The sequence below is a fragment of the Micropterus dolomieu genome, linkage group LG11, assembly GCF_021292245.1.
Source record: "Micropterus dolomieu isolate WLL.071019.BEF.003 ecotype Adirondacks linkage group LG11, ASM2129224v1, whole genome shotgun sequence".
Taxonomy (NCBI): Eukaryota; Metazoa; Chordata; class Actinopteri; order Centrarchiformes; family Centrarchidae; genus Micropterus; species Micropterus dolomieu.
Genome location: NC_060160.1, coordinates 8,807,799 through 8,820,693, shown reverse-complemented (window position 1 = coordinate 8,820,693; position 12,895 = coordinate 8,807,799). Strand labels below are relative to the sequence as shown.

The window sequence follows — 12,895 nt, the reverse complement described above, 5'->3', positions numbered from 1 at the left end:
CACACACACTCACCTTGTTTAACTCCTCTATCCTCCTGATCAGCAGTGGGTTACTGGACGAGTTCTCAAAATAAACATAATCTGCAGAGGAACAGTGAGAAGGAGGAAGAGAAAGAGGGATTGGAAAATAGAAAGAAACATGTCAGTCGGCATTACGAGTGGGGGTAAAAATCAATTCTCAGATGCATTGCGATTCTCTCTTGAAAGATTATTATCGATGCAAAGAAGTCAATAATTGGACATTTCAGTGCCTTATGTAGAATTTCATAATTGCGTCATCGCCCTCTATATCAGAACCAAAAGTTTCCCACCCCATGATCAGCATCGCAAGGTCGTCCAAATGTTCAAGGTGCTTTCCAGACGGACCACACAACGACAGCTTAATTAGCCAATGTAAAAGTGCAACACAGATATCCACCAAATGTTAAGTGTAACTTGATTAGGTTAATTTCATACACAAGAGATCCATCTGTAGGTTGGGAGGTCTGAATGAGATGTTGACGCACCAACACACAACTAATCAGGCTCCCTAAACCTTCCATTCAGATTGTAGCCTTGTATCCACCCTCATGCTTTCTTTGTCTTGTTGCTCCATTCACCGCCCCCTCCCCTCGCAAAGTGTGTTTGTTGTTGTTTAAATGCACGGTACGTCTGCATTTGTGTGGGTGTGTATGAGAGACTGCACATGCTTTACCACGCATGTGTGACTTTACTATGCATCCAAGTGCGTGCGTGCGTGCGTGTGTTTGACTGTGCGTTTGGTTCCTGGCACTGCTCCAGGCCCATTGGAAGCTTAGCTCTCACCAGGATGTCCCCACAGGCCCCAGTCTTGGTAGGGTGCCTGGTCTTAGCCCTGCATGTGTCTTGGCTGAGTGCTGTCAGATTATACCCCACACTTGGAAGGCTGCCTGGAGGTGGAGCTATCCTCCCTTCACCCTGAACCTTCCCCTCCCATCCCCCACACTCCCCAAGGCCCCCACGCTCCACAGTCTTCTTGACCGACTAAGCCAGAGATCACCCCAAATTCTACCAGCATAACAGCGATATACAGTAACTCCTACTTTTACTTCCTGCACCTAATGTGTCCGACACTAACTGGTTTAGGCATGCACTCATCATGCATCGCATACCCAGAATCTGCACTGACATCCAAATCTATCTTTCATCATGGTGATAGCCATAGTAAAAGAAAAATCTACCTACAAACACTTGACACTGCTAAACACTGCTAAAACAATTATATGTATCTTGTATTCTTGACTATGCTACTTTTTGACACATGTAGCTGTAGAATATAGACACTGCAATATGAATATTCTGTTAAAACAACAATGAGCCTGCCTGATTTTACTGACTTGTTCAGAATTTGTTAATTCGTCCTTGATTTTTGTGCTTCTAACATGGTTAAGTAGGCTACATTAAATTGTTTCTTTTTTTGTCTGTTTTAATTGTTGACATACAATTGTGAGTCTGCACAGGGTGTTTTATTTTGAAAATTCTAAGGATTCTCTACGCTGTTCTGTGTCTGACTTCCTGCCCAGTTCATCTGCTCTGTGCTGCTTGACGCGGCCTCCATCAAGAATAGAGTTGCCGGCTATTCTCTCTTATAACACAGTGGGCCGTTCCCTGTGTTGAGTCTGTGGTTAGGATTAAGGGTTAACGATTATTTTAATTATTGAATAATCTGATCATTTTTATGGTTAATCAACTAATCAATTTCCCAGAGCCCAGGGTGACATCTTCATATATCTTGTTTTGTCCGACCAACTGTCCAAAACCCAAAGATATTCAATTCACAGTAATATAAAACAGAGAAAAACAACAAAACCTCACATTGGAGAAATCAAACCCAGAGAATGGTTAGCATCATCCCTGATTATAAAGTTGTAAACTGTCCCGCAACAAAACTAACAGGAGAGCCCAGGCGAAAGTCTGGATTTTTTTAAATCTTGTTGTGCACGATAAATATTCCATCCATCCATTGTCAACCGCTTATCCTGCGTACAGGGTCGCGGGGGGGCTGGAGCCAATCCCAGCTGACATCGGGCGCAAGGCGGGGTACACCCTGGACAGGTCGCCAGTCCATCGCAGGGACTGTGCTTAATAAAAGCATAAAATATTATTTTCCAGGACCTTGATGCCAACATAATACTCATAATAATGAAATATGAAGGCACATTAATGTTGTTTCCTGTTCCTATCACATTTCAAACTTTTCAAATTCCAGAGGAATGTAACAAACACACCTCTCACTATGAACAACAGAAAGACAGCACTATAAAAAAAATGCTGACTTTGTTTTTTTTAAGTCTGTTTTAACTTAACACGGTTGGGACTTGGTCTTGACTCAACTGCAAAATTGCTCGCAGGGCTGCAACGAACGATTATTTTCATTATCAATTAACATGCCTATTTTCTCAATCATTTTGTCTATAAAAAGTTAAAGAAAATAGCGATCAAATGCTCTTTGTAAAGTCTCAAAGCCCAAGGGGACGTCTTCAAATTTCATGTTTTGTGTGAACATTCAAATAATCTAACGCTATTCAGTTTACTGTCATGTATGACAAAGAAAGAAAAATGTGAAATTCTCACATTTAAGAAGCATGAAGCCAGCAAATGTTTGGCTTTTTTCCTAAAAATGACTAAAACAATTATTTTATTATCAAAACAGCTACCAATCAATGTTCTTTCTACTGAATAATCAATTAATTGACTACTTGTTCCCACTTTAATTACTCTGACTTGTCTGAAGTATTCCTGACTACAGCCCTAAAACAAACGATTTTGAAGACATCACCTTGGGGTCCGGGAAACTGAAAAATCAACAGTTCAAGTAATTATGAAAGTAATGACAAGCCCAGCTACTACAGAGTTTGATTCACGAATTCTTTTCACACCTGAACTTTGAGTCTACTGACCTCCACATTTTTCACCCAACTGTCAAACAATGAGAAATCTACCATCTCAGAGACAGAAGAGGCACTCATCTCTATCTTCAGCAACGTAACCTCTGCATCTGAGTAAGGGGCACAACTTTGACTTGTTTTGCTGGAAAAACTATGCTTGAAATCACAATAGGTTTCTCACTTCACTCAAACTTATCCTATCCTACTATTTTGTATATATTGAACACCACTGAATGATCATCAACTTAACACTTCCTCTTGTGAGTTAACCAAAGCTACAGCAGTAATTCAGAAAGTGTGTAGAGTGTAATTTCTGTAACAGCTTCTGGCAACCACAGACACATATTCACTACAAAACATCGCTACCAGACGGGGAGAGATCGTCATATCATGCCTGTCTACTCTTCACCCTGTAACAGCTTGTTACTAGACTCCACTGCCACTGTGACATCTTCATCCTGCTGCTGAATATCAAACAGGCCAACTTGAAATTGAGCGGCACTGAGACAGAAAATGAAGACACGATATCTTTCTAAAACACAAGGGGAGGCAGCAGGCTGGAGGTCAGAGGTCAGAGAAAATGTCTTGGGACTACTTCTGAATACCAGACCGGCTGTGAAACTGTGCGTTGAGAAAGTGAGTGAGTCTCTGAACCATTAGTGAAGAACCACATCCCTTCAGCAACCAGCTTGATTAGAGCTAAAACAAGTTGTTGATCTTTGGGTTTTAGACAACTGGTCTTAGAAAAGAAATTGTGATTGTAGACATCACCTTAGGCTTGAATACATAACCTTGAAAAATTATGATTTAACAAATATATGAAACAGAAAAAAAAAGCAACTTATCACATGTTGTTTGGCCTTTTTGCTTGATAAACTAATCGCCTTCATTGTTTCACCACTAACGTGAACACATCACTGTTATAGATTTAACTATGCCTGGTAAAACGAAATAATTCCCTGGACACATGAAAAAGGTAAATAAAACTGTCAATGTTACTAAAAACACTGATCAAAAACTTGTTTCATGCTCAAAACAGCGAACCGTAGAAATGTTGACGTTTAATTGCGGCCTTCAACGTTTGCCAGCTCTGAGGGACCATCAACAGAGACCCAAAATGCGTCATGACCATTTCAAAATGAAGCAGAGCCACATGTCGAGCCTTCAGTTTTGGTGTGGGGTTGTGTGTGAATCGCTGCCACACAGTAAGACACTTTCTTTTTTTGGAGTGGTTGGTGGCGGCACACTTCTCCCAGTACATTTAGAGTCACTGTGAAGGTGGGATATTGGGCAAAACTTGCCATCTTCCTCCTTTCCTGGCTCGGGAACTTAAGTTACCAAGAATGGAATCAGTTTTAAGTTCAACCCGTGTCCCCCTCCTGCCGCCCTCCAGAAAGACAAACCGAACATGGGAAGAAAACGGTTAGGAGTGGGTTGTTTGAGTGTTGCACCATGTGAGGAGCTGAAGCCTGGTAGAGCTGGAGGGGAACTCAAAATGAGAGCAACAGAGACAGAGAGACAGAGACACAGAGACAGAGAGAGAGAGACTGTAGGCATTGAGCAGCGTCACTCAGTCTCTCCATTTCCCATCAGCCCTCCTGCCTCCTCAATCCCGCGCACCCCACCCCCACCCCACTTGCAGTGTCAGCCAATCAACAGGCTCCGGCGCTGGTGATGTCACGGTGAAGTCGAATTTTGTGTGAGCCAATCAAGGCATGTTACTGAGCCCCAAAACAGACAGTCTGTTGGGCTGATTCAAAGCAGGCCAGAGAGACAGACAGAGGCTATGATGATGAGAGAGGGAAACATGACAAAAGTGATGGAGAGAGATACAAGGACAGAAAGAGACACTGGAGACACCTGAGACAGGCAAAGAAGAGCACAGCCCAGCAGAAATGTTAAATATGTGAATAAGTTAGTGAGACAATGAAAAAGCTTTGTTAAATGACACTGAGGTGGACGACTGAGGTGGTTAAGCACACACATCTTATTTGTAAAAACAGATCCAGTTTCTACGTTGGTTAGTTTGACATGATGTTATCTTGAATTGTAAACATAAAACGGCCATAAAACGGCAAAGAGAATAATTAACGATTTAGAAGTTGCTTTCAAAAAACTGACCGGCATAAATCCAGTATGCCAATTACTTGAAAACATCATTCAACATCAACACATCGTTTTTATGGTTTGGCATCTGAATGGAGAAGTATTATACTTTCTATGTCAACACTTCAAAGTTAAATTTTGATGGTCTGAATGATTGTTCTGTCGTTTAATAAGTTAAAAAGGTTGTCCCCGATATTTTTACAATTAAACTACAACCTAGTGCAATGATCAGGGCTGTTCCCCCCCCTTAAATTTCTGAAATCTCACCTTTTTTATAAATACTGCAGTTTTATCCCTTCAGGAATCTAAAAACTATTAAACGCCACTCCTTGTTTTAACTGCAGAGATTTGCAATAGACAGGTTGCGAGTAGACATTGCTTGTCTGTAAATGGTCACTAGCCAAAAATATTGGATACCAGTATTTTTTTTTTAAATTATATCTCTTATTGGTTGCTTCACTATCTACCAACATTTCGTGATCACCTGATAAGAGAATCAAGACAGTTCCTGTCCTGGAACTCCGTTTTAGCAGTATTCCCCGCCCTTGCTGTCACGCAATATACAGCATGCCAGCAGCAAAGCCTACTGGGAGTGAACCAGTTCTAGCAGGCATAAACACAAACTGGCAGCATCACTAGCAGAGTCCAACCAACTCACAAAGTACTAGAAATGTGTATGATCTGTTTGAAGTTTGAAGTTTTCCATGCGAGTGCCAATACAATAGCTGAGTTGTGTTACACAGATACAAAAAACTCTTGGCGATGGCTTATTTTGGTGATATAGGAACTTGTAACAAAAACCTCAACAAACTTCTCAGACGCTTCACTGTTTAAAGTCATCTTGATACAATCAAGCTGTACGGGAACTAAAAAACAATTCAAATCAGGTAAATGTGATCAAAGAAAAAAAGTACAGCATCAATCATCTAGTGCCAACATTATGTGCTCTAAAGTTTTTTGATACTCGATGCACGGACACAATTCATTTGGGAACCTCCATTCGCAGCCATAGAAAATACACTAGTGGTGCCTTTGTACAGTACACTACATACGACATTAATTCAAAGGGCTGGGCTAGCACTTGAAAGGGAGATTGGAGAAACAGGAAACGGAGAAACCAATCATCCTCCCACGTTTGTCTATGCACACATACCCCCACAACCCATCCAAGGCTTGCTTTCTCTCTCTCTCTCTCTCTCTCTCTCTCTCTCTCTCTCTCTCACACACACGTGTCGTTATGAGCAGCAACCATGGAAGAGATCATGGCTCATACTGTCATAGTATAGATGGAGGTTTCTATGGTAATGGCAGGTAATTTAATCTTCTGAATCAATCTCACACCTGGTTTTCACACTTCAATATCACTCATCACTAACTGGTATGATCAGCCTAGACACAGCTGCACACATCTTTTCAGTGGTAGGCCTAAGTAACCATGAATCCATCTATCCAACCAGGTCGTCTAGTCATTCATAGCTGAAGAAGATTAACTAATTTCAGACAATTGATAAACATCTTTTACTTACTCTTTTCACCTTGGAAATGTTTAACACCAGAGTGTTTAAAATATGAGGGATTTTGATCTCATGAACAGCGGCAGCAACTCAACTAGCATCACGTATCTGTGTTGCACTTTTGTTGCAGCCACCACTGCAGCTTGTTCTTATCCAATTGTGATTAATCAGCAAACGTGAGTAGATTTTACACAAAAAGGCTCTCTCTATTATTTTCGGGCTGATTAGATGACCAGAACTCGAATTCCAAATACCTGAGGTGCCGCAAAGTAGGGATAGTCACCGGGGGAGCAAACAGTTTTTTGACCATAGTGGAAAATGTTGATTTTGAAAGGCTAAATAAATGCTAACAAATATGGATTGAAGACTGTATAAAAACATGTTCTGAATTTTGGAAAATTATTACTGCCATCTTTTTACAATACATTTTTCCTTTTGGCGGAAAATAGACTAGGAGTTGTTGCAAAGTGAACGGCGACATGCACAGTAGCCTACACGTGTAGGCAGATAGGCCCTAAGTGTTATTTGCACGGTACAGAATATGTTAATAAAAATACCAAAACTAAAACTCTGTCAGTAGCATTGTGTTTCGGCTTTGCATGACTTATAAGACCCAATCAATCAGAGAGCCAAGCGTGAGCGTCTGCGTCATCGTTTCTAAAGTCCTCCATTTTGGCCCGTCTTCACTAAAACACCCTCCAGAGTTTCGAAACGCAAAACGGGTTCGGCAGCGTTTTCAAAATTCTCTGTTTTAGATCTTTGTTTTCGCCGTTTTAGTCTGGACGGGAGGTGCAAATGTAGCAAAAGGTCTCCATTTTAATTCGAAAACGCAGTAGTGTGGATGGGGCCCTAGTTTATTGTGAAGGATGTATGTGCAGTCTGGCCTCTACAGAAATGTGACGATGGGGACACTTTGTTGAATGAATCTAATAGCTGTCACGCATATCTCCAACTGACCGTGTTGAATTTGGCAGGATGGCAGCGAGCAAACCACAGAACTTTGATCTGCAAGTACACCCACCAGACCTGCCAGAGAGGCAACTGCCAGCATAGGAAATTAACACCAGCCAAACAAAGTGTGGGCACTGTTAACGTTAGTCACTTTGTAAATTAGTAAACAATACAATGCCTTTAAGCAGGTTCTGAATCATAACTGGCAGCAAGGAGAAAATCCTTAGCAGCCACCAGTCAAAAGAAACGTGGGCATCGACAACCAAGTTTGTCACTTTCTAAGTTAGTAAACACTACAACACATTTAGCACATTTTGTACAAGAGTTGTCACACTCCAACAACCTCAGTGTGAGTATTTATTTAAAAGGATAGCTTCACAAATTTTCAAGCCTGTCAAAAAACAATAGTCAGGTGCCCACATGAAGATTGAAACAGGTTGTGCTTGTGTGCTTGCTGTAATCCTTCCTTCTGTTCATACTGGTCATTAAGGGATCCTTTCCTAATGTGCTTCCAATGTAAATGATGTGGAACAAAACCCTGAGTCCTCCTAGAATGTTTATCTGAAGTTAATATTAGGTTTCAGCAGTTATACAAATCAAGTGTGTCTTTCTTTTTAGTACAAAAGTTCCTCTTTGTGTTACTGTTCCTCCAATGCAGCTCAGCACAGAAACACTGTTTGAGGAAACCGAGTTCTGGAAGATACTAAGAACACGTTCAGACAGACTTTAGCTCTGTTTGTTTGTGTGTGGGGGGGGGACCTGCTGTCCGGTGATGCAACAGAGGTGCCACCCATAAGTGCCACCAGAGAGGGCTCCAGCAAAAATGAAACAATAAAAAACACAAAGCAGTGTGGCATAGTCCAATAAGGTGCTGCATTGCCCAATAAAATACATGGAAGCACACATTCCTGCTGGATTACTTTATACTTGTAGAAACCTTTCTCAAAGTACTATAAAAGTCTGTGCTTTGGAGTCTGAGAAGCCTTAAATTTCACAGATCTGTTACTCAAACTGGACTTCCTGGATCATATGCGTATGCCCCCACCAATGCAGACCCCTGCATTGTTTTAATGCAGGGCTGATTTCGGTCAAAATAACAGCCAAGACTGTTAAAGCCTCAGATAAATTTAGGAATACATTTTAGCACAGACCGAGGACTGCGGCTTTTGTCCCCCATCACTTCCACTGGAAGTGGATTAGGGAAGGATGTTTTAATGGCCAGTGTGAACAGAATGAATGCTTGCAATAAATAAAACCTGTTTCACTGGTTATATGGGCACCTTCCTAATGTTAAGGCAGATTTGAAAAATTGTGAAGACATCCTTTAAAGCATTCAAATCAAAATTTGAACAAAACTTTTTATTTTCTCACTGTCTCATTAGAGAGTCATTTCTGAGCAGTATGTCTGCAGCAAGTCGTGTCGATTATTTTAAACTTCTGTGGCCAGTGCACAAAACCTAGCTTCTATCCCCTTCCCACCATTAAGATAAGACTTATGATATAGCCTATACTTAGTCACCAACACTTTCCTGCGTATGGGGGAAGCAAGACGCACTGCAGGGACAGGAAAAGTGGCGTGTGGCCTGCATGATAAAAAAAAGACGTCAGCCGGCTTTTGTCCACAGTTCATTCACAAGGGAAGTGATTGCTTTTCCAAGAAGATCCTGCATTGTCTTGCAAAGTAGCAGCCATCTTTCGTTCTGCTTTGTTCTGATGTTGGGTTAAATTGGTCTCAGGAGTAGCTCCAATCAATTATGAGGCTAGTTTTTGGCCTAAATTGTGCTTGTTTTTGATCTAAATTATTACGGTGACTGTGGAGGAATAATTTAATGTTATGCTTATTCAGTTATTAGATCTTTATGCTTTGTGGTTTGGTCAAACAACATTTATAGTTAAAATTATCAAAATGAACAACTTTATGGTATTAGTAAAGTCTTATTAGTTCAGGAACTTTCACTCAATACAACCATTACACACACACACACACACACACACTCTAATAAAAACAAATCACAAATTATGTTAGAAATATAAGGTAGTAAAGCTCTAAAGTCTCTCAGAGGAGTAAGTGTCTAACTTCGAGCTGTGTTGCAGCAGGTACACTGATGGCGTTGAGATGCCAGTGATGACCATCCAACCTTTTCATATAACTCACAGTGGTGGGTGTGATAACTATCTTGTGTGAGGGATTGAATGGCACTCTGGTAGACAGCTTCCAGTGGTTTAAGGGTAGTAGCAGAAGCATGAGCGTACAGAGTATCGCCATAATCCAATGTAGACAGCATGGTGGATTGTATAATTTTGCGCGGTCTTCAAAAGGAGAAACAAGCTCTGTTTCAGAATAAAAATCCAATTTCAATATTTAATATTTCAGCAACATGAGTTTTGAAGGACAATCTGCTGTCTAATTGTATTCGAAATGCTGTACTGGATCATTGAGATTTAGAGCATGCTTAGGATTGGCAATATCAATGGTTTACACTGGTCTTGTGAAATGCATGCATTTTGTCATTTGTGCCGAGTTAGAAAAAATGTATTTATGTACAGAGTAAATAGCAGTGGGACTAATATCCATCTTTGAGGGACACCTTTATCAGTACTTTGGGGACTTGAATTGAAAACAAAAGGTAACAGTTTGAACTCTAGGAGAGCGATATGATTCCAGCAAGTTGTAAGCAGAAACATTAAAATACACAGAAAGGAGAGTTAAAAAGCAGCACAGCATTGCTTTTTATCAAGTGAGCTAACAATGTCAACAATAACAGCAGTTGCAGCAGGTATTGCGCTATGACAAGGACCTGTTGTGAGGTGACTTTCTAGGATTTTGGACAGACGGGTCAGCTTGGATATAGGTCGATAGCTGTTTAGGTATTAATGTGAATAGATCAAGTGATTTTGATTCATTTAATTTCATTTTAAACTGTAGTGTGCTACAGTATAGGGGCTAAAATACAACATCTTAAGGCTACAAGGTAGGCAGACAGGCAGGCAAATAGTGTAAATCACTTCTTTTTTTAATTTAACCACATTTGGCTCATTAAGTGTCAGCTCTCCTCCCTACTATGGACATAATCCTGCTCTCTCTCTCTCTCTCTCAGGTAGGCCTTCTTTCATTTGACTATATAACAGGGCCATGACGTTCACTACAAGCTATTTTTGACACAGGTACCATGCCAAGGAGAGTCACAGCGTTCCTGTTTCACTAGACAATTGTCAGTAATTGTGTATAAACATATTTTCAGACAGTTATCACTCTCGCTTTGACATACACATGTTTGCATACAGTTAAAACAGAAGTATGCAATTTGGCTACCCAACCATAACAGGGAAAACATCAGACTACAATCAGAAACATGACTGAAAATATCTGCTTGATGGAAGTACAGACTGACTAGCTCACAATGGATATGGGAGCTGACATCTGAATAGCTACACCTTCCAACTACAATATACCCGTTAAGACACTTTTTTTCGAACATCTTACCAGCAACCTAATAAAATCTCATGTTAAGTCAAAATTCTGCACTAATAATATTTTTTAAAGCATCTGATTGTTGTTCTATCCTGTCCTTTCTTTTCTGATCCAGCCACTGATCCAAACAACCACTGCCTTATTTTTAACTATGGTATAGCTGCAGTAACTTGCATGTGCTTATTTCTACACAGTACCTACAGGAGGTGAATTACAGCAACATAGGCAGAAAATGAGTGGGAGGGGAAAACAGGAATCTTAATTAGGTATTAACTGGAGTTGGCTGTGCAAATTGAGAAAAAAATAACCCTGGTTAAATATGTGAAAATATATATTTAAGCATGTGATGAGATTTTTTATTCCAATTTTCCCAGATTAGCTTTTGTAATGAAGAGGTAACGTTATCCTTTAACTTTTTTTTAAATCCCAGTTCCTTTCTCTACACTTTTTTTCCCTGTAAAAGCATCTAGTTGCTGCTTCCTTGCTAGTCTTAAGGTGTTTCTGAAGGTCTGTGAATAACAAATCCTGTTAGTTATCATTATGAAAGTGTGGCCGCGCGATAGTTGAATGGCACGCAAAACTTTTACAATATGTTACCTTAAATGTATGGAAACACAATGTATGTTACTTTAGGTGCATCGGCACACTGGAGTAGTTGTTTGGGATCACCGCAAGTTACAACAAACACAAAAGAAACGAGGGAATCCAGCAGCAGTTCTGTAAGCGAACCACTACTCTTCATCACCATCCTCCTCTTCACACAGTCACCATCATCATCTGTGAAGCACACGGCTCTTTAGCTTTAGGGAAATAATACAAGGGAAGGGAAGACGGACCGCGTTCTGTACATACATAAAGATACCCGCGGCGAATCATGGCGAGTCCGCCATAAAAAAAAAAACATTATGGGGAAGGTTCTAAAATGTTCTCCCCCCACCTTACCTCCAACCCGGTACATGTTCGCTGCCATGACTGCCCCCGGTCCCTGGCTTCCTCTCCAGGTAGAGGGGTGGCTCTCTTCTCTCTCGCGCTGCCGGAGCTGTGTTAGCACTGCCGCCGCTGTGTGTTGGAAAATGGTGGATTGATCAATACGAAACAGACTAGCTGAGAGACCTTAAAGAGACAGTACACTTTATTTCGAAAACCCAAGTTTGGCGACAGTATTTAGCGACGAGTAGTGTAACTGATTACTGATTTAGGTACAAGTTTAAAATGTCTTACCGTTAGCTACTGGCATTTTCAAAATACAGCTAGGCAAGCTTTGCTGTTGCTCCACAAGTGAACGTCTACGTGACGTCACTGGCTCATCCAAGACCAACTGTTATCCGACTCCCTTTTAGTTACTTTAACGTTACCTGGGTAGTTAATTAGTTGGTTTTTCATGTAATTGCAAGTTTAGATGATAATTTGAGTACATATACCTGTTTCCGTGTGGAAAGTTGTCCGATTTCTAATAAACTGTCTTGATCTAGCACAGAAACTAGCTTAAAAGCAAGAGTAGTGTCATTACCATTAACTGTGTCCTTACCCTAGTTTTAACAATAAAATATCGCGATATTTCAAGGTGACACCCCAGTTCCCACCCCACTTGCAGAGAGTTAGCTAATAAAACAGTTGGTTTTAGCCACTACATCTCACACAGTGAATGAGACAGGAACATAACATTAACCTTATTATAATGTCGAAAATAAGCATCCCTGTCCCATCCTTAAAGCCAATGCTGTGATCTCAAATCCCTTATCTTAGAAATGTCAAAGGAGGTCCATGAACCAGTGGGGGGTCCCATTGGGTTACTGGCATAGACTACATTTAATTAATGTATGTAAGAATTAAAAACTAAACCCAAAGGTTTATCTTATCTGTGAGAGTTACATAACTACATAAATTATGTCTATGAAGATTCTCAGTCATCCAGGTCATAGTTATCCAACGAAGCTTAAAATCAA

The 12,895-nt window shown here is 40.6% G+C and overlaps 1 protein-coding gene across 3 annotated transcripts in view; it reads right to left on the bottom strand.

Moving 5' to 3' along the window:
* The window catches only part of mta1 (metastasis associated 1), a 53,033-nt gene extending 40,569 nt beyond the window's left edge, over nucleotides 1–12,464 (bottom strand). Inside the window, exons 1-3 of one of the 3 annotated variants that reach the window (XM_046062803.1) lie at nucleotides 12,171–12,464; nucleotides 11,892–12,008; nucleotides 14–81 (exon numbers count right to left, since the gene is read on the bottom strand). In XM_046062803.1, coding sequence (XP_045918759.1) covers nucleotides 14–81; nucleotides 11,892–12,008; nucleotides 12,171–12,186 — 201 coding nt within the window. In that variant the 5' untranslated portion in view covers nucleotides 12,187–12,464. The remainder of the gene's footprint in view (nucleotides 1–13; nucleotides 82–11,891; nucleotides 12,009–12,170) is intronic. The other 2 variants (XM_046062804.1, XM_046062805.1) reach the window with 2 other exon arrangements.
* Nucleotides 12,465–12,895: the final 431 nt, after the last annotated feature.